The sequence below is a fragment of the Barbatula barbatula genome (assembly GCF_947034865.1).
Source record: "Barbatula barbatula genome assembly, chromosome: 10".
Taxonomy (NCBI): domain Eukaryota; kingdom Metazoa; phylum Chordata; class Actinopteri; order Cypriniformes; family Nemacheilidae; genus Barbatula; species Barbatula barbatula.
In genome coordinates this window covers 11,924,618-11,947,333 of record NC_136773.1, presented here as the reverse complement: position 1 = coordinate 11,947,333, position 22,716 = coordinate 11,924,618, and the positions used below count along the sequence as shown (strand labels likewise).

At 40.0% G+C, this 22,716-nt stretch overlaps 1 protein-coding gene across 2 annotated transcripts in view; it reads right to left on the bottom strand.

Annotated features, from left to right (window-relative positions):
• insyn1 (inhibitory synaptic factor 1) overlaps nt 1-10,978 on the bottom strand; it is a 52,955-nt gene extending 41,977 nt beyond the window's left edge. The window contains exons 1-3 of one of the 2 annotated variants that reach the window (XM_079465381.1): nt 10,268-10,978; nt 9,794-10,078; nt 8,687-9,550 (exon numbers count right to left, since the gene is read on the bottom strand). In XM_079465381.1, coding sequence (XP_079321507.1) covers nt 8,687-8,830 — 144 coding nt within the window. In that variant the 5' untranslated portion in view covers nt 8,831-9,550; nt 9,794-10,078; nt 10,268-10,978. The remainder of the gene's footprint in view (nt 1-8,686; nt 9,551-9,793; nt 10,079-10,267) is intronic. The other variant, XM_079465382.1, reaches the window with a different exon arrangement.
• Nucleotides 10,979-22,716: the final 11,738 nt, after the last annotated feature.

Sequence of the window (22,716 nt, the reverse complement as noted above, 5' to 3'; positions counted from 1 at the left end):
TGCTGTGACACTCATTAATTTAAGAAATTAATTTGAGCGGAGGAAATGAGGTCAAGAAAAAATGGAAATGGGTCTGTGAAAAAGGATAAAGTAAGATAGACATAACAGAGTTAGGCTGTCTGTATACTCCAGCAAGCTGGATGGTTTTTTAACTTGACCACAAGGCTGATTTATCCTGCCCAGCTTGGTCGAGCTGCTATGCGGGAGAGAGAGAGAGAGAGAGAGAGAGAGAGAGAGAGAAAGTTAACAGGCCTCTGGCTTTACCAAAGCCTTCCCATAATCTCCTGCAAATTGAGTCTCCTGGTGCCTGCTGGGGGACCAGTCCAGAGGAGGCAGCTTTGGATCAAAGTGGGCAGTCCACACTGAGCCTTGACTCATCGGCGATCGAACGGGAGGGTGCAAAAAATGTCTATTTTCTTTGAGAGTGGGTAACAGGTTTTGTCAGTCGGCAACTTCTGACAAATGATCGAAACAGATCTCGATGTATCGGTATCTTTTTCAATTTGTATTATCCAGTGGAAAAGAAATGTCACAAATGATATGTTTTTAATATCTCTATTGTTTTTTCCTAGAAAGCAGTGAGTCCAAATGAAAATGTCTGAGGATTTTATTTTTTTCGGATTTGGCTCCTGGGGAAAAATAAAAACAGTATCTGTCTGTTTTAGTGTGTGAAAAGAGATGAAAAAAGTCTCAAATAGTCCTAAAAGAGTTTTCTGAAAGTATGCAATAAAAAGTATTAAATGATTCAGATATCAGGTTGACTTTCTGGCTATTTACATATTTTTGCTTTATCCTGTCTTACCGTGTCACTGTCTCTTTTTTTCTTTCCCATTAAAAGTTGCCCCACAATGAAAATTCTTTCATCATTTACTCACCCCTCATCCCTCTTGTATGACTTTCTTTTTTCTGCAGAACACGGAAGAAGATATTTTGAAGAATGTTGGTAAACGGGACGTTCCCCATTTACTTGCATTGGTTTTGTCTCCATACAACAGAGGACCAACTTTTATATCGTCTTTTGTGTTTAGCAGAGGAAATTAAGTCAAATATCACGAGGTTGTGTAAATGATGACAGATTTTTGTTTTGGTTGAACTTTACCTTTTAGTTTCCCAACCACTGGGTATTTATACATGTGGAACATGATTCAAGTGTAAAACAATTTTCTGCAACAAGAATCTTAGTTTTCCCAGAAAAGAGATTTTCAGAGTAAGCTTCGGGTCATGAGTGACCATTCTAGGAAAACCAAACATTCAGAAGCAACATCTACTCTAAATCACATTGAGCATCCAAAACCACAGACACAGTAAAACACTTTCTATGTCCCTCCTGCGAGATCTGTTAAAACATCAGATTCATAAAATTAAAAAATCTCACGAATCTGCATGAACTGATCTCATCGATCCTAACGCCTCTAGTAGATGAAGCGCAGCTGTACGGCAGTGACAGCCATGCGTTCCTGTCAGTGGCCCCGTGCGGAGGGAAGCTGTGCAGGGGTAGATAGTGTAAACAGTCCCAGCGAGAGAGCGGCAGACTTTGATTCAGGGTCTTAGCACCCCCCTCGGGTCTCTGTATGTTGTGAGTCATTTCGCCTGTGCTCAGCACCATGGCTAGGCGCTGAGAGAGGCTACCAAACTCAACTCATAGGCTGCCTGCCACACACTCTTTCTTTCTGTCTGTCACAGACAAACACCGTCTCACTGCACGCTGTCTCTTCTTCATCACTTGCTGCTATCTCTCCCGCTCTCATCGTCTATCTAGCCGGATCAGACAGGATAAAATGTGGAATGCTGCGTGTCTGTTTACAGTTGTTTACATAGAAAATATCGCTTGTCATTTCTGCACATCAAATAGTATTTCTTCTGCTGGAACTTAAACTTATGTTTTGATGTTAAACCAAATGTCCCCCATAGTTCCTAAAATTGACTGTTATTTTCTAAATGCAGGTTTCTGATCTTAATAGACGGTTTCAGTGGCAAAAACATGTGGCCCAAACATAACTTCCGGAAGACCTCTGCAAAGAAGCAATAACTATTGACTAGTTTTAATTTTCTTTATAAATAAATAGTTAAATTATAACCAAACACAGACCGGAGGTTAACTTCGGGCCAGGCACGTGCCACGATGAGACAGTATATAGAAGTAGAAACTAGCAGGCAATATAATTATTTCAGTACATATTATTTTGGGTCTCGATAACGTGATATTGTAATTACTCAAATCTGTCAAATGTATTTTCATGCGTATTGCATGTTTTTATATCATTTTTCTAGTCATTTTGATTTATTTGAAGTTGTCCAGTCTGTGTAGACCCAATTGTTGGATCACCAGATGGATGGATCACAAAAAATGATTGCATATTTAATTTTTATAATTAATAATGGAATAATTAACAAACAATCAAAAAATCCAACATCACTTCTCTAACTGACCAGACTGTTAGTAACCGAAGAACTTCAATTGTTTATACAATACAAGTCAATGGGCGCCAAAGTTGTTTGATTACCAACATTCTTCAAACTATCTTCTTTTGTGTTCCGCAGAAGAAAATAAATCATAAAGGTTTAAAATGACAACAGAGCGAGTAAACGATGACAGAATTTTCATTTTTACATGAACTATCTCTTCAAACATCCTGTTTCTGAAACATGTGACATTTCAAAAGTATACATAAAGAGTTTTGTTTGGACTTTCATGTTGACTTTAACTGTCTAGATACAGGAATGAAGGCCACATTTGAACTGAACATGCTGTGTGTGGTACTGTAAAAGAATTAGCCCAAGGCACTGTCATTGCAAATGGGACTGATTCTATTTGATCACTGGCGACTCAGTGAAGTCATTTCCTGTCTCTTTTAGCTTGATTGTGCTTTAAAAGTGACGACAAAAAGCATCCACACACCTGTCTGATCTACCGCTATCAGATACCTGATGGATATATATGCAGATCGCTTCTTAATGAGACGTCTCGTGTTTATTTTAGTGAGGAAATTAACACAAACCGAGCAATTTTGTCTGAAATAGACAAGTTTTAGGAAGCCATGTTTGCGGTTGCATCACACTCTCTGCTTCCGTGTGATAAACCAATCTCTCAAATTACCGAGCACAGGCGCAGACACTTAACCGAGCTGCAGACACAGCACTGTAGCACAGATAAGTACTCTTTGTCCAAATGACACTCGTCCCTCTCATTACATGCTGTGAGACACAGTCTCCTCTTCGTTTTGTGTCTTTCCTGTCTGCCTACTTCCCTTGACTTTCTCTCGCCCCTCTCTCTCTCTGCAAGAGAGGATGGAGCTTTTAACCTCTGATCTGTGATATATTTCCAATATAACTAACCATTGTTTGTTGATAAAGGGTTATTGGAAGGGTAGATAAAATGATACATTTAACTGCTTGATGTAGGGTTACCACTTTACAATAAGGTTTCGTTTGTTAACATTAGTTAACTACATTTGTTTATGGTCCAGTGTATGAAACTTAGTAACCAATGGCTCGCTCCACTCCACCCCTTCCCCTCCGTTTTGAAGCACTACGGTGGATGAAACAGGACAAAGATTGTCACTTTTTCGCTTCTTTGCAGAAGTAGATAATGTATTTACGAAACGCGCTCTGCAGTTAGTCCGTGTAGGGCTACTGTAAAAACAACATGGCAAATTCCATGTAAGGGGACCCGCAGAAAGGGCTCATTCTAAAGTAATAAAAACATAACACTTCATTATGTAAGGTCTTTATACACCTCTGAACACATAGTTATGTACATTATATTGCATTTCTGTCAATAGAGCTTCCCAGAAGTTACACATTGGACCTTTAGCACAAACTAACAACAAAAATACCTCCACGCCATATAAAGATCTTTGTTAATTTCAACATTAATTATTTATTAATAAACACAAATAAATACTGTGTCTGGAAATATAAATGGAATCCACAATAAGCAAATATGAATGAACGATAAACAGTTGTATCATGTAACATTAACAAAAAAATTTAATCTTGAAAATATGTGTTGCTACATTTGATCTATTGCAACTACTGTCCTCAGGGTAAAGTGTTACCACCGTGGTTACCATCTTAAAAACAAAATGTTGTGAAAAATGCTTTTCTGACTTGAATTTTTCTACTAAATGTCGGTCTGTTATGCATCAGGGGTTGTTAAACCGTAATGAAGGCGTTTATGTTATCGATGGTTTTCGCATGTTGCGCTCGGTAAGCTTTAACAGCACAGGGAATTCACCCGCGAATCAGCACACCGAGGACAGAGCCACCGAATCGACTCATTAATGAAATATATTGATCATCAAATTCAGTGCAACTACTAGCTGACTCCACAGGGAGCGTTGTCTGTTTCAATCACCATATTAATGTAACGCTTGAAGGCCAGTGTTTGTCTCTCACCGTTTGAGACGGTGATCATATAACAATATTATGAATAATATAATGCCCATAATACGCACTGATATTTTGCCCAGTTCAACTTAAAGAAGGGTCATCTCAACGAGTCCCTTTGGAGCAACTATGGGTTAAGTGGTTTGCTCAAGTACACAAAGGCGGTAGGATAGGAGCAGGTTCTTAACAGTTCTACAGTTAATGGATCAACTCTAAGTGGGATCTAACCTGCTGCCTTAGCGTTAAAAGCTTACAGCCTATGAGGTAATTGTTTGACAAAAATACATTATGCTACCAGAAGAAACATTTTAAGTCTTTGAATATGGGTTACAATCTCATGACAATTCACAACAGTTTTACAAGGTGGCTTATTGGTAGGAATTTATAAGATCTTATTCATACTTTTAAAGATCAATTCTGTCATCATTTATATACCATCTTGTCACTTCAAACCGGCATTACTTTCTTCTGCAGAACACAAAAGAAGATATTTTGAAACATGTTTTAACCAAAAACCGTTGGTCCCCTTTCACTTCTATTGTATGAACATAAAACCAATGCATGTCAAGGGGGACCAACGGTTTTCTTCTTTGTGTTCTGCAGAAAAAAAAGTCATAGAGGTTTGAAATGGCATGAGGACGTGAAATAATGACAGAATTTTAATTGTGAAGGTGAATCATTCTTTTAAAGGGATAATTCATCCAAACATTTTTTATTCTGTCATCATTTACTCAGCCTCAGGTTGTTCCAAATCTGTAATAATATCTTTGTTCCGCTGAACACAAAGAAAGTATAATAGGAAGATATTTGGAAGAATGCGAGTAGCCAAACAGATCGCATTCCCCATTTACTGCGCTAGTTAAGAAAAGAAATACTATGAGAGTCGATGGGGGATGAGATCTGTTTGGTTACTGATATTCTTCCAAATGTTCTTCCTTTGTGTTTACAAGAAAAAAGAAATGTATACAGGTTCACAGGCAATCTGAGGGTGAGTAAATGAATTTTCATTTTTAGGTGAACTATCCCTTTATATTTTACATTTAGTCATTTAGCAGACGCTTTTATCCAAAGCGACTTACAAAGAGTTCGGGGAGCAATGACCGATATGTCGTAAAAGAGCAATAGTACATTAAGTGCTAATACAAAGTTTAAGGGTGGGGCTTCATTCCTACATTTTAATATGCTTATGTACGATGTACATCATTCATACTATATACATTCATTCTCTTGCATATCATTAAAAACTGTCATCAAAAAGATGCAAACCACAATGGCTAATGCAGGCTAAAAAAGTTGCACTTTACAGTAACTACCACACAGTAATTGTTTGGATACATTGTAATGCAAGATTGCATATTTTGTTGTTGTTGTTTAAAAAAAAACATTTCGGTTAGTTTGCATGAACATCTCCTAGCCTAGACTGAAGGAGAATGAATGACAGCATTTCCCTCAGAGTTTGTTTGCAAGGATGATCTTAGCCCGAGGCAGTTAGCATTAATTAAAAAGTGCGCTAGCAAAAGCTTGGGGGGGGTTGAATGAGAGTCTGAATGCATGGGAGGAGATGTTTAAAGATTCCAGGCTCATGTATGCTTCTAAATTCCTGCAGAATGACAGAACTGATGATTAATTCAGAACTGTTTGTGCCGTTTTATATAAGTTAGTGAAGAGTTACATAAGTCTTTCTATCTAAGCAGAAACTTGCTGCACTCTGAAGTCAGACCGTGTTTGCATATTTTTACGCTCTCCACACACATACGTTTTGAAAGACCAAGAGAAACAATTCTATTAAGGACAGAGTTGAGTTTGAACTTTTTTCCTCAAACGCAGAGTTGTTTCTGCAAAACACTACAATACACACAAATCAAGCCTGGTCTCATTTCAAGCGATGTGACCTCATTATGGCGAATCCCAGAAGCATCATTCAGCACTTTGTGTTACCCATCAGATACTCGTATAATATGGCCAAAAGAATTAAAGATTTTATCTGACATTTGCCATCTACACATTCTTCACAAGACTGAGGATCCATAGTCCTTAAAGGGACAGTTCACGTACAGATGAAACCGTCATCATTTACAGACCATCATGTCGTTCCAAACCCGGATGACCTTCCTCTATGAAGCACAAAAGGGGATTTATGAAAAACTTTAAAGATGGGGCAAACTTTTCTATTATACAGACATCTTGCGAGAGCTGTAATGCATAATTTCTGTCACAATGATGACAAAACACTACAATAACAACAAATTCACAATAAAAGCATCAAAATGAATGTAATGGCCTAGTTATCGTATGGCAAAGGAGAAGTTAAAGTTCATGAGTTGTACCAAAATCTGTTTAGGGAAGTCGTGCAACTTGACGGTCATCATTTCAATACGCCTCCAGACAGTTAGGGTAGTTATTAGGTAATTCACACAAGACGTGAATTGGAATACAGAAATTTCTACAATCGACAGTTAAAATCCCAATTAAACAACATGTCATAAACTGTACAACAACGTTTGTTTCCTGATCAAATTGCTCTTAAAAAGTAATATTTATCTTTTCGCTTTATATACTTCGCATGCGCAAAGCTTCGCTGGTGGCGGCCATATTGAGCGTTGCGTTCCTCCCTATTCATTTCAGTGGCAGTGATGCATCTTGTATACTTTGGTAGTACGGATCATTTTTACGATACTTTTAGGATGCTTTTTGTAGATTTGGCGTTTGACAGCACAACCATCATTTACTTGCATTGCTCTACACGAAAATTATATTAAATACACCTTTCATGTTCTGCAAAGAAAGCCATTAAACAACACGATGGACTTCAAACAACACGCACGTGAGTAAATAATGACAGAATATTTAATCTTCAAATGCAAAGCTCTCCAACCGTCTTCTCATTTTCTCCGCGGTACGCGATTAGTCCACAGTCAAACAGAAAGCGACGGCCTCCTCTCAGAGCTTTAAGGTATCTGACTTTATTTTTAGCTGGATCCATATGTAGTGTGGGCGTGGAGCGGTTTACTGGACCGTGCCGAGTCTTGGTGTTTATAAATAGCCGGAGCGGGTATTATTCCCACATCATCAATCACGTTTCTGCACGGAGAACGCAAACGAGAGACTTAAGGGTGTATAGTCGGGCCTCCCCTGGCTTTACGGTACATGATCTAGGGGGAATAGAGGGGAACGGGATCTGGAAATTGAACTACAAAAGTGAGAGTTGAGGTGGATGTGGATGAAGACTTTTGTGTCTGGGGAGCTCGTAGGTATAGTCTGAAAAGGTGCAGATTGGTGTTGGACCGAAATATCCAACACATATATAGTACGGAGAGAATGACATGTATTAAGAACATTCTTGAAACATTTTAATTAGTCTTCACTTTCATGCTTTCATGGTTTTTGACAGGACTGATGACAAAAATGTTTCCCACATATCCACACGCACACACACACACCATTTATTTCTCTCAGTTCTCATTAAAAGAGAACGTGCATGCAAACCTCAAACACACTAACACGAACATACTTAATCCTCTCTCTTCCACATTCCTAAACAAACAATATCTCGCTTATTTCTGCTCCATACCTTCATATCTCACGCACACTCAGGCACACACACGTACACAAATCTATTCAGTTGAAATGTGACATTGACGCAGACACACATTTGTCTTTTTTCTCTCCCGTCAGCTCCTCTCCTAAGCACACATAGAGCAACACACACACACACACGCTCAGTGAAATCTTTTCATCGTGTAACCATGGCAGTTGGTATAATACAGTAGGAATCCAGCCGATAACAAAGTGCTTACATAACTATTGCATTGCCAAGCCCAACTCCTACCTTGCACACCTCTTTCCCTTTCGATCTTTCTTTTCTCTGCCTCTCACTTATTGTCTCCTCGTATCTGTTTTATTTAACGCTCTATCCCTATGGAAAAGCAATCTGGTCCCATTCATATCATTTGGGATTTCAAAGAATTCCAAGGAGCATGTGATGTGATGTCACAGGAAAAGTCCTCTTTCCTCTGATTTAAATCTACGCCTCTCTCTCTCTCTCTCTCTCTCTTTTTTTCACTCGGCTCTTTTTATGACCCATTTACAGTAACCGTTTCTCAATCAAAAGCAGCAAGTGAGACTATTCAGAGAGTGAAATGGCTGATGGTTAATACCTTTCTTGCAATAATAGGGGTTTGGGCTTGTACGCAGGGTTTCTCGGTGAAATGAATCAAATGAAATGTGCGCTCGATTATCAGTTCTCCAAATTGGTAACCTTGCCTCCCGAACTATTCACACAATGATTAAGTCTTACCTCCCGCAGTTCGTGCGCCACATCTTTCAGCTCTTTGAGAATTCCTTCCAACTGCTCGATCACCATCTTCATGTGGCTGCGGATCTGTTCTCTCTGACTGGGGGTCTCAGAGGGTTCCCGGGCCGGAGCTCCGCTCTGGGACATCCTTCACAGGCTGCTCACGGGCCGGGTTGCGGAGCGCTGAGGGCAGGGGCAAGCCGAGCCACGATCCATGTCTGGGGCCACCGGGAGCCGCAGTGCTACTGATCCGATCTGGGGCTCGGGCCGCGCAGGGAGGGTTCAACATCTTAAAAACGCCTGGGCAGCCGAGAGACCTCTGGGTCTGGGGTCAAGCCTCCTCTTGCTGTGTACCGCGGGGCATCTCGGGGATGTGGTTGAAACAGAAGGTGCTGGAATCATTGAAGGACGGTAAGGCTGTTATATCCAAGAAACACACACCAAGCTCCGGGGAAAATAAACAAAATGCGCACAATGTGGTGGTTCATTTCATTGTACCTGTAAATATGTGTTTGACTGTGTGGGTGCTTAGGGGTAATCTGGGACTGAAAGCTGTTATCTATGAAGCAGAAATCTCTTCCATGAAGACACGTGGAGGATTGCATTCATTTGTGCATGGTGCAGTAGAGAGACAGATCCTCATGCTGCGAGAAGGTCCAATCTGAACTATCGTAAAATCCAATCCAGGTAGAAAACGAAAACTCCCAACATTGCAATACATTCAGTGTTTGAATACTGCTCGAAAACAGCTCTTTTTAATATCTGAGACGTTTTGGGCAAATAACGTATTTATAAATTAAAAGTCAACACCAAAATGTGACCAAAAAGTGTCCAAATATTCCAGCTTTCCTCTTCCCTGCACTGGATCTGTAAGAGAAAAAAAGGCTCTATTAGAGTCAGATATACTTGCCCAAAAAGCCTTTTGCACAAAGAACAAAAATGTGTCCTTCAGTTTTACGGTATGTGGTCTTGTCTTTATGCATGCGTGTTTGTGTGGACTCGTCCTTGCTTGTTTGTTTTTTATATATATCTGCAAGAATATGAGATGAATGAGGTACCAAAACATTTCAATTAAAGCTATACAGGAGGAAAAAATGCAGTCATACTTACAATGTGTTGTGATACATTCTTAACCAAAGGCTTTACTTCTGGTCATTTCTTTCGAAATCCTGCAGCAATGGTTGACAGGAATTGCATCTCAATCTAGTTCCCTTTAAAGATGTGTGAAATCCAGAAGCTACCACTTCATAATAGCTGTGCGTTCTTCAAAAGTCACGAGGAGGTAAATTCCACATCTCTTGCTCCGGGGAATAAGGGAAGAAAATAAAAGGGCAGAACTTGCCCTTCCAAAATCGTTGCTGCCAATAAATGGGACCAGAAGATATCACGCAGCACCTGGAAAGACACGAGGAAGAGCAGTTTGCCCATTTCTGTCATTATTTCATGTTTTCTTAATTAAAAAAAATCCCTCTCCTTCTCATGCACATATCTTCATATTTTCAACAACCCCCTTTTTCTTACAGTTTACAACAAAGAATCAATTATAGACAGCAAATAAAACGGAAAACATATGAATGAGCTCACCAAATTTAATCGTATCAGCCTCAGTGGGAATATAGAGCACTTTATAATACGGTTCTCTCTCACCTCTCCTCTGGTCAGTACTAGAAAGAGTGTGCTGGTTTGCTTCTTCTTTTTTCCCAACAGAGCCGAAGGGAAAACAGTTTTCGGCTCGGCTGAGCTTAGATCATCCTGTGTGTTCAGTAGCCCCGTCACTCACTATCATGCAGAAACATACCAACTCACACACTCATTTCTCTCTCACACTTTCCCACACACGCAAACCCACTGATTCCACTCTTTTATCCCTAGCCCTGTCCGTTCATCCACGCTCGCCCACAGCTGTCCTTCACTGACAAAGTGAAGCAGCAGAGGAGGTGCGAGGGAGGAGATTGGCCCCGCGTTCCTTCTCCGAGCCCCCAGCCGAGCAGGCAGCCTTTCCTTCCACAGTAACTCCTCGGATGCTCTTGTTGCTGCGGCGACCACCGGCTGCTGACGCTCCGTCTCTACAGCGGATGAGACACCTCCTGTCGCCCGTGACGACAGACTCTGTCTGAGAGAGGGATGCTGGAGCTGCCTGTGATTCGAAACCCTGTGAACGCACACGCACTGTTCTCTCTCACTCTCTCGCCCTCCTCTCTCTCCTGTACGCACTGCCAGATGGAGGGAGGAAGAGGCTGGAGTTTATGGACAGGCTTTGGCTGCTAGTGGAGACGGCTCTCTCTCTGTGTTTCTGAGGAGGGGGGAGGGACCATGAGCTTTAAAGAGACAGCAGCGAACATCACATTGGAAATGTTCAAGGGAATATTTGTTCTCACTTTTATTTATTGTTCCCTTTGATTTTACTTTGTGAACCGTGTGTAAATAAATCTCAAGCTTGTTTTTGGAGCCCTCCTGGGAAGGGTAATTTTTTTTATTTCCCCACTCGCAGGCTTCGGAAACAAATTTAGAAAATAATGTGGCGTTAAATATTCCCCATTGTATCTTCATCCTTGATCAATAAAACATTTCCCCCTTAATATATTCAGCACATTATTACAATGTGCACTTTTGGTTTCAAGCATCTAGGATGTGCTGACTAGCTTGCTTGATATTCTTGATGTGGTACTCTGTACTGTATGTTTCTCTTTCCTCTGTAATGGAAATTTCTGCAATTCATTTATGACAAATGCCATCACCATGCCTGTGTTGATTACTTTCTCCATAGAAACTTGTGACAGATGTTTGTGGAAGAGCAGGTTACGTGTATTTCTGTTTAAATAATCTAAAAATATTAGCGTCGCGAAGCCATGCTGCTTGCTAGTTGGTGGTTTTAGTGAGTTTCAAAAAGTGCAGTGCAAGATGCATCTCTAAAATCTCTAAAAGGTTAACTCAAATATTTATGAATATAATTCAAATAAAGAACTCAAAACTGGACTAAAACCACACGTCTATAATGTCAACAGATATTATTTTAAGTTTGTTTTGTCCATAATTTCATAACATTCAATGATGAATTGTATTTTTTTCTCACATCCATCTAATCATCTGTCTCAAGACATCAACAGCAAGGTGACTGAACCAAAGTCTGAAATAAGACCTAAAATATTTATTTTGTAGCGTTTACTATTCTTTTACTAAAGAATTGAGTTCCATCTGTGTTCTGCTGATGTGTGAATTCGATGTAGAGAATGCTTAGGGTTCATGTGAATGTTAGAGAGGGTCAGGGTGGATGTGTGTGGGTCTCTGCGTGTAGGTGGACGCTGATGTGGCATTCTCACAAATCTATGCAGAACAGGCTTGGAACGCTTTTACTGCTGAACGGCAAAAATCTTCCTGTGACGTCCTTGCAATATCCCCGTTTGACCGCTTGCCTCCTTTAAAAGTCACAGATCATTACGAATGCTCTTTTAAACCCTTTACAGCCCTCCATAATGCTGTTTAGCATAATTTGGTATCTAATGAACACTGATAACTGAGTTTACTGTGACACATTTTTTATTATTCAGGAATCATTGAAACACATGACCGGATGTTTGACTGCCATCGTCGCCGTCCAGTATCCCCCCTCTCGGTATGATATATCCTCAACGCTAAGGTCATTCTGACTGCTGGTTTTTACTAGCAGCGCTGGAGAGAGGCCAAGGAAATATCAGCCCCACTTAATATTTCTGTCCTGGATTTATTGCACCTGGCCCGATTATGGAGAAGTTTTATAGAACGCAATATTTTTCTAACAGGGCCGCACGCCCGTGCTTTCACAGGTGTACCTCCAGAGGAAATCACTTCGGTAATGTGGTACTACAGCGGGAGGGCGAGGGATAAAGAGGATAAGGAGAGCGAGAAATAAAGAGAGTGAAAAGAAAATGGGAGTCGACTGGCCTGTGGGGTTTATTTGACCATTTCTGTTTACAGACCCTTATTTGAAACTTTAAGATCAAGTATCTTTTATATAGATCAGATAGTATTTGGCTGGCTTCATTACGCCTGCATATGGACACTGTGCCTTTGTCTGAGAGTGCTTTTTGAGAGAATTTTGTTAAGTTCTCGTAACGTAACATTTGAACTACCCAGATGATCCATAAAGGTGTTTTACCCACTTACATTGTTAAAACAGACATGGATCAATCAGAAATGTATTTGTCTTTTGGTCAAGAATTGTGTATTACAAAATTGTGCTTTACCCTGCATTAAATGAAAAATGAAAATATGTAGGTGGGACATTTACTTTAAAAGGAACTACTTTAAATGAACTTTCCTTGATCATTTTTTACTTATTGCAAATGTTTGATTCTCCTCTCCACAAGGTGGCACTTTAGTGCAGTTAAGTCCCTGACATCTCACACAAGAGCAACACAGTGGCCAGGGACCCCTGCCTGTGGGGTTTTGGCTGGAAGGGATACAGCTACCTCCACTGGGCATGCGCACTTCAATACTGCATAATTTTTGTCACGTTTTGACAACAGTAAATGACAATTTTTTATAATTGTAAGGTTAGGTTTAGGGTAGGTGTAGGCATTAGCTAATGTGATTTATTGTAATTTTAATGGCAAGATTTTTCATCACTTACGTGTATTAAATCCTTATGTGTATGATTTACTGTCCAAATGAAAATTAGTCATTGAATCAGCCCTGGACATGCTGTTTAATTCTTTATTTTTACTGCTGTAGAGAAGACCAGATCTCATGGTTATGTACAGTTACGGTATAATAATTGTAATTCATAACAAAGTTTTATGAACAGAATACTGTTCATTTAGACTGGATTCTTCACCTTTCTTAATATAAAGCACATGAATATGTTCTGTGCTTTATAACCCGGTTGTTTTAATAAAATAATTTTCATAATGCTTCCAGAACAGAATATTTCTCAAATATAAAGTCAGCTTACCGCACTGCTTTATAACCTACAGCTAGAATGACTAAATCGTACTTGTTTGAAGAGCCATTTATTCTGAATATTATTAATAAATGTATGTTTTTATGCAATTTGTTATATTGCTATAGAAAAGTCACGTTAGTGATTTTACAGAAGATTTCACATAAACACATCAAAATCTAACACACAGCCTCTCTTTATAAATCGGACATTTTCAGATGTGAATCTCCGATTTACACCCATCCCTGTGTCTGATGTTGAAATGTTTGTGAGTGATTGGCTGGCTGTGATAGATCACAGCTGAGCTATTCCATGTTTATTTTCAGGACGGTTAAAATTGGACGTGATGATGTGATGCATCATCCCTCATTTATTTTTACGACAGCGGTCATACGGCTACGGTGTCAATAGGGCATTTACTTCTGACTAGTGCCCGGGCAGATCCAGCGAGATCTGCAATTTATTTTACCTTTCTTGCTTAATTTTTTCTTAAACTACCCCTGTGTCCTTCACATGCTGAGTTTTCAGTATCTCTTTGATCTTGCTTCCTTTCAAATCTTCCCATTGTCCTTAATTCATCCTTGCAGGGTGCTCAACATCCCTTAACCCAGCATCCCTAAACTCGGGCACGTTTGGTCTGCTGTTTGCCAAGGGCTACGTGTGCTTGCCGTGGAATGTGCCTACAAACTTTGAATCTCCAATCACACTCGGTTTCCCCATCAGAGCATTAATGAGCCAAAGCACCTCATTGGTTATTCTGATGGAGTCCGGCCAATAGGGATCAGTGAATTTCTCAGCCAAATCCCTTTTCCCCTTCTGTCTTGTCCACTTAAAGCTACGCACCTTTTAAGAAATTTAACTTTAATCATGTTGTGTAACACTTCGGGCTGCATTTAAATTGTCATTCTACGGCACTGAAATGATGCATACGGTTTAATCTTAAAACTGACGTGCAGGACGTTTTGACTGAGAAGTGGAGATTACTGGTGTTGCCCGCTGCTGTGCGACTGTGACAGCTCTTTTGATTCACTCGGAGCTCCCGCAAACATAATCAAGGGCGAGATGTCACTCAATATCATCGCTATGGAGACGAGTGGGGATTCAGTGCTGTTCTAGTGCATTCCTCTTAGATAACGTCTAAGTTTACCAAGCTTGGCTTTAGTAAGTATAAAGAAAATAACCTGTGGGAAGCCAGTAGGCAATGTGGGTTATTTAATACTTTGAGCATTTATCTTTTTCAGTTTTATTTAGCTTTTGATAATCTAATCCAGCACTTTATATTTGACCCTCTCCACTTAAGAAGTATTGCAAATTGCAACCATCGCCTCACTCCACCCCTCCCTTTCGAAACACTACGGTGGCTCACACAGGACAAACATGTCGCGTTTTTGCTTCTTTGCTGAAGGATATAAATTATTTACGAAACACGCTTTGTAGAGCAGTTGGTCCGTTTAGGGCTACGTAGAAACAACATGGTGAATTCTGTGTAAGGGGACATGTGGTGTATGTAGATAGAAAAAGCTCATTCCAAGGAAATAAAATCTCTTTGTTTTTGTAAGTTGTAGGTTATTCATACACCTCTGAAGACATGTATTTATTTATTACTTTTCTGTCAATAGATCATCGTAAAATTAACACACAGCACCTTTAAAGGCATTGCAGCGAAAAAATGGTTTATTTCAAAGGGTCAGGGAGAGGGTAAAAAGAAGAAATAAAAACTAGATGATAAATATTTTAGCCACAAAATCACCTTTTCTAACATTATAAGCCGATATTGGGAAGGAAAAATATTATCTTGCCCTTATAACTGGTCAATATAGAAGTACACAAATACTTATTTTTCATATTTAGCTCAAAGCACATCCACAGAAAGCAACCATCTACTGTAATAACAGCGTTTTAAAAAGCAAATCAGACACTGTACTAAACGACCACAACGCCTAAAGAAAATATTTCCTTAATCTTAAAATGCTCACGCGTGGCATAATGGTAGCTCATGAGGGTTATTTCTGCAGTATTGGCCCCTAGGATATTCTCTTTAATGCAGGTCTGGGCAGCAGGCGGAAGGAAGGAAGGGCAACTGATCCCACTTATCACTTGAGCAAAGTGGCTCTGTAGGCGGCCACAGTCACAGACCCATCAGGCCCTTCTCAAAGCCTGTCATCATTGCTTCAGCCAGGCATCTGTTAGCTTGGAGTCAGCCAGCTATAGCCATAACCCTAAGCAAAGGTACATAAACACACAAAACCACACATAAAGAGGAAAATCCTCTCATAACAAAGCATATAATGCTGTAATGCAGTTCCTGCTTGAAACTGAGAGCTCAATTTAGGGAACGGGAACTAAGTTGGTTAGGTAGTAGGTCGCCTATGAGTATGAGGAGATGAACGGCTGTGAATATGAATATAAGAAATGAGACTATTAAAAATGGCTAGGTGTACTATTAAGATGTAATCGTGAAAGATTTACAGTTCTTTTCCCTTTTTCAGTAGATAGAATCTCAGTGGCTGAAAATGGGTGGCTGACCCTCAAGTAAACTGGCTTTGTCTATATGGGGTTTTCAAACGTTTTCATGCCAAGGACCCCCAAATATGATAACCCTTTTATGAGGGACCCCCTTTCTAAAATACATATACATTTGTAAAGAAGCATTTAAACTGTAAGGAGAAAAGTGTGAAATAATAAATGCAACATATTGTTTGCAAAAATCTTCAGTAGAATTTTCTGGGGATCCCTTGGAACATTCTGGAGGCCATTGGGGGTCCCCGGACCCCAGTTTAAAACCCCCGGTCTATACCATGTTTTTGGAACTACGTAAATGTGCTGATCTCTTGTCTCTTGATCTTTTTTCAGTCAAATGTTTATCTCAGGTTCAATGTTCTCTATGTTTATTCATATATTTATTACTTTTGTGTATTTACGTATATTAATTCATTGTTTTTTACTAATGTACACGCTTTACTTTGAGAAAGCCATTTCTCTGTATGCCATCGGGCATTCTAACATCTTTATTTTGTATTTATTGTAAATAAAAAAAAATTAAAGAGTCTTTGCGAGAACACACACCAGCAGCTCTAGTGGTGTTTACCACATGATCGATATTTTGAATCAAATAGAAGATATAGCCGGTGAAGCTCTCACACATCCCACACACACCAGCTGCTGCACAAGTTTCATTGTATATTGCATTGCAATAAAGAAAAGAAAACATGAATGAAATATACATTATTTGGCTTTATTGAAGGAGGCAGCTGAAGGTTGGCTGATGATGGCTGAAGCTGAATACTTGTCAGTGCATCAAGGCCAGAGCAGTAAAAACAAAGAGGGAGAAAAAGTCTGTCAGTCCTTGACATCCACTAAGATGTTCTATATATCTACAATTCACCTACCCACCCCATATATTTTATCTCCACCATCTCCATTCATTAGCTGTCATTGCCATCTGTATTTAACTTATAAAACATAAACACTAACCAGTTGATTCCCTATTGCCCTAATAGCGTTACAATGAGCGAATTAAATTCAGGTTAAATTTGCCTGGAGTTCTTTTTACACTACACAATGGCACATTTACAATGACCTGGTGCATTCTAACATGCTTTTAGCGCAGAGGTGACTAAATTTAAAGTGTCATACACTTTACCACAAAAATAAGTTTTAACGCAAAGACAATTTAGTTTCAGCAGAAATGTAGTTACACAGGAATCATAAATTGCAAAGTTCACAACAAAAGAACAAGGGAAACTGTAAAGCAAAACTAACATCAATCCCACGCTAGCATGTTAAATCTTACCAGGCTATATTTTTGATCTATTTTGCAGATTGTGTTTTTAATATAAGTAGTTCTACTCCCTATTTGGAGATAAACAATTACATTTCATTTGCTTGAAAAAAGCTCATTATTAGCTCTTAAAGACAGCAAGACAATTATCCTTTCATGAATGTTGATGTAGCAGGTGTTTACATTTCTAGCAAATGTTCATGTTAGCTTTCAAGTCAAGGATGCAAAAACATTAACATAAACAACAACCATCTACATAATGTAGAGATCAGCTTTGAGTTGTAAACACAACTGTTGCAGTCATTAAAATGCGTGTGTTGTAATATTACGAGGTGAAAACAAAAGTGTTACCTGAGCTTTAAGAAAATAATTAAAAGAGTGTCACAGCGTTTACAGTAAGAAGAATGCCAAATAAATCTCATTTACCAAGATTGCACAGGTACGTCTGAAAGATGTCTGGAAAAGATATGGAAAACGTCCGCTGTTTAAGAACATGAAAGATGCGTCAAAGAAAATCTTACAGAAAGCTTCTAAATGTCTATATTATGTCTGACATGAAACGTTTCAGAGATGTAATGCAGATGAACAAATACTCAAAAAAAGCATACATCTGGGAGACATCTATTTGATGTCTGCCTTAACAGTAAATCTGCCAAACGACTCCGAGACGTTTCCTGTCAGATGTTATATAGACATATAGAAAATGTCTGAAAGATGTTTTTTCTGAGATGTTATCAGTTATCATGTTATTACACGGAGGTTTTCCAGATTTCCAGATCTTTAGCAGACATCTTACAGATGTACCTATGCTATCTGGGAAGTGTTCATGTTTTATGAATTAAGATAAATTGTTGATAAAAATGTTCTTTTGGGATCAAAGTAAAGTTGTATATATTATTTGAGTACTCTAAAAATACATTTGCAAATAAATATGGTAATCATGTAATGCCATGATCTATATCAAAGTACTTAAACACACAGAACTTTACTGCAAGGGACCCAGCTGGCTGGAATACTGCAATATGAATTCAACAAAACGTTCATCCTCTCTTCGTGATTTAAGCTGATCTCATGGTACACACTACTGCCCCTCATGCTTGACCTCGGCAGAGCACCAGGTGTGTTGTGAACCCTGTTCACCTCCCTGAAAGCGAAAGAGGGATTTTCTTCCTGAGCTGCACCCCGTGAGTTGTGAGTTTGATTTTCCATTCCAGTCGGCAGAGCGGGTGACAGAAACGCTCTCCAATTCGTTGTGGCTTTTCGGGTGAACCTGCCACATCGGTGCCATCCAACAAACGAAGAAACGGCCCTCGTAGCAGGTACAGGGAACGCGTAGAACCTTCGCTCAGACTGAACATTTTATCTTCGCACGCAACTCGTCGTCCCTCTTTACTCCTCCTGTCATCTTCTCAAAACCACCCTTCCTGTTTTTTCAGTTTATTTTATTTTCTCCAATGTATCAGATTTACTGTAAGACATATTTACAGTAATACAGTACATGTCACACCTCATTGTCAGCCAAACAGTCAAAGTCACACCAACTGAAACACAAAGACGTCATAGTCAACGGCGATGCTATTTTGAGGTAAAAAGCTAAATAAAAATTCCATGTATTGTGAGGTGGAGGGGTTTGCACACAGGCAGACAAAGAGATAGAATCGCTCAACTATTTGGAAGAGTGCAGATACTTAAACGTATCTATTTTACAGAGCTCTGGATCTCCATTAAAGAGTTGTCCTCCCTCGCTCTGCCTCTCCCTCTCTCCGTGTCTCGTTGTCTCATGTGGGGGTGTCACCGCGGTCTTTTCTAACTCGCTCTGACACGAGAGAGCATTAGGCCTGGAGCTGTTGATGGAGTGGTTGATTGGACCTGTCACCTTTTATTGTGTCGGTGCAGCCGAGCCACGGCGGAATCGAGCTGTCATCAGCCCCGCACTCTTTCCCGTGCTGCCCCTGCGCGCCCTCACACCGCATGTGCACTTTCATCTTTGACCTCAGCCTGGCACAAGCGGTCCCTGAATCTCACAATCAATACGGGTGACAATCAATCTCCAGTGTAGTGAAGTTCAGGGGCCATTTTTAAGCATCTGCATGGCACATTTCCTGAAATTTCCTGCTGTGAACGTCAATAAAGTATGTGTTGTACACAAGGGTTTGCGTGGTTAGCATAGGCCAGTTAATACCCGCTGGTAGATTTACCAGACGTGGAAAATACGTAACTATTGTTGCTCTCAAGTACATATATAAATATAGGTATTTTATGATAGTGCTTTTACATTGAAAAAATCCTCTTATTTCACTACCATTTTTTTTACATTTTAACATTGTAGATGTACAAGCTCAAATCTAGTACTTTTACGTCTTATCTTTTACTTTAGTATTTTTATTTTTAAAAGAAGAAAGGTACTGAATTTTTTATGTACTTTAATTCTGTATTGAAGGTTATTATAATTTTTTTACAATTTCATTGTATTTATGAAATGTACTGGAGTACAACTATGATATACTGCTTTATACTCTTATGTAACTGTTTTCAAAGTAAAAAAATCGCTCAGGTGCTGTTCAGCCGGGCACTCCCAAAGTACCACACCGTATGCGCGTTGTGACCCCATTGCTCCATATTTGCCTACATTGTCTACATTTAAAATAACGAAATTGCGCACGCAAAAGAGCAAAGTGTGAATCATACTTTGTGAGTTCATACCGCCGCCACCGAGAGAGTAAAAAATCTATCGGCCACCCTGCCAACAACACTGTAGAAAGATTTGTGGACGCTCTGACGTATGTGGCCGGAACCAAAGTGCACAGGGCTGCGTTCTCTGTATTCCTCTCAAGCGGTGGACCCCATTAGTTGCCGCCGAACCGCGTCATAGCTCATTACCATAAAGTTGACCTGATTTCAACTCTCATCAGCTGCCAAGACTCGCCGGCTCACATTGAAAATGAATGACTTCCGGCCACTTTGACGCTCTTAACGGCGCCGGTGTAAACACACAGTTATGTACGAGGTGCTACAGACGTGAGAGCTGTGCTCGAACGTTGAAACCCGTCCGTCTAGCACGTGTTAAACGGTCAGAACGTAGCACCGCGGGATGGAAAATCACGTCGTCTTTGAATGGCCGGGCCGGTCACTGTAGCTCATAGCATGCACATACATGCAGTTATTAGCGTGTTCTGTACAGTGATGAAAACAGATCGCACCACAATAAAATGTGCACTCACACAAATGCTTCCACATATATTTTGAGGTTGCACAGGTTAAGTTTAGGGATCATATGCGACTAAAATGGTCACAATTTGAGGCCAGCACATCATACCAATTGCGTTACGAAATTGTTTTCTCACAAGACCAGTCGGATCTCGCGTCGTGCCACGAGATCTCATCATGCCCCTAGTAATTCACAACCCCGATTAGAGCAAAAATAACTAATATTCTTCACTGACATTAAATTCATGACAGCTTGATTTCCATTCTTAATTTGTTCCCTGGTTGCTTTGATAATTTTTTCTCCTTTTCCTTCACATTTTTTCATAGTCAGAGATGTGAGAATTTGAGGAAGAAAGTGTCTATGTACATAAGAGTATTACAGAGATGTAGATCAGTGCCTCAGAAAAAAAGAAGGATCCAAGAGAGGATAATGACCGGTTTGATTTCCAGCGCTTGTCAAAGGTGATAAAGTACAGGAATGCTAATGATTTATACAGGTGAGTCATGTCTGGATAAACCCAGCCGCTGTTTCAGAATGGCGTGTTGGTTAATGGAAGTGATGTCTTTGTTGGCTTGAATTTCAGTCTCATACCTCTCAGCACAAAATAAATTGAGCTGTCCTTTTAGCTCTGGGTCAACTAGCTGTCCATCACATTCTCACCCATCCTTTCTGTCTCCACTCCTTTCTATGATCCTGTCCTCCACATAGTCTGTGTCCTTTTTATTTTAGCCTTATTATATGGCTAGCGACGGATGCTAACAGAGTAGCTTTGCCATTATATGAAAATATGACCCCATCTTGCCAGGGGTCAGCGGCAATAAACAGGAGACACGGAGGTGGAGCCATGCCGCTGGAGATTCTAATCTTCCGCCTGCACTTTGGACGGCGGCCGCGGGGGCCAGGGGTCACACTCCACTTTCTCTGCCGTCCACCCTCTACCTCCTGAGGTAATGGGTACCGTGTCCTTCTTCACCGGTTCTTATCTTTCCTTATCTCTTTCTCTCTTTCTCCACTTCCTTCCTTGCCTTCCCTTCTTCAGCTGGATTTATTGATGTTGACCTTTTGCTAAAATTAAGCTTGCCAATCCCCAGGCAGATAGGGCAAAGTTTAAACCAATTAAAGATAACTTCACCAATCAGCAGCATGAGGATGGGCGATTCTGCCCTGTCAGGGGCATTAGAATAATTTGGTCGAAGTCACAGACGGGCTATAAAGCACCTGAAGTAGAGCTCAAGGATTGGCCTGAGTAAGGAGGTGTGACTGCAGCTTGGAGATCGGCTAAAAAGGCATTTCCTCTAAATGAAGGCGGGGCTTGCACCTGAAGTTGGAGTCAAATATTATATGTTGCTTTATTCTTGATCTCTGAGCGCTACTGTGTGTGAGCGAGTCTTTCTGCCTCACTAGCTAGCGTTTTGAGTATGAAGGTAACTCGTAAGGAAGCTGTTTCAGACAGACATTTAAAGGGATACTTCAGGCAAGAAACAAAATTTCCCCATGTTTTATTTACCCTCAAGGCTGAATATGACTTTCTTCTTGAAGAATAATGCAGTTGCAGTTATATTACCACATATCATTTACTTCCAAGCGGTAGAATGGGAGTGAATTGGTGTCAATTTCTTGAAGCTCCAAAAAAAGCATCCGTCGATCAAAGAACTGCTTGACACAGCTCTGTGGTCTTAACAAAGATCTTCTGAAGCGAATCGATGCGTTTGTTTAAGAAAAATATCAATATTGACAGCGCTATTAATGTTCATGTCTAGCTTCCGTTATCCCTCTGCTTCGCATGAACCCGAGGCTTGATTTCCGGCAAATGACGTGACGAAAGTTCCCGCACAGAGGAGACTATTGGAACAAAACGAAAAATCGTCACCGGAACTTACTTGACCTGCGTCATTTGCTGGAAAAAAAGCCTCATCGAAAAATTCACTTTTTGGAGCTTTGCCTGCATTATTCTTCAGGGATAAAGTCATATTCAGTCAGGATGCCTTGAGGGTGAGTAAAATATGGGGAAGTTTAGTTTCTTGCCTGAAGTATCCCTTTAAAGCATCGGGGCATCCCATCTAATGATAAGAAACATATCATTTGAATAATATAATTTGAATATAAGTAAGCCAAAAAAGAACATA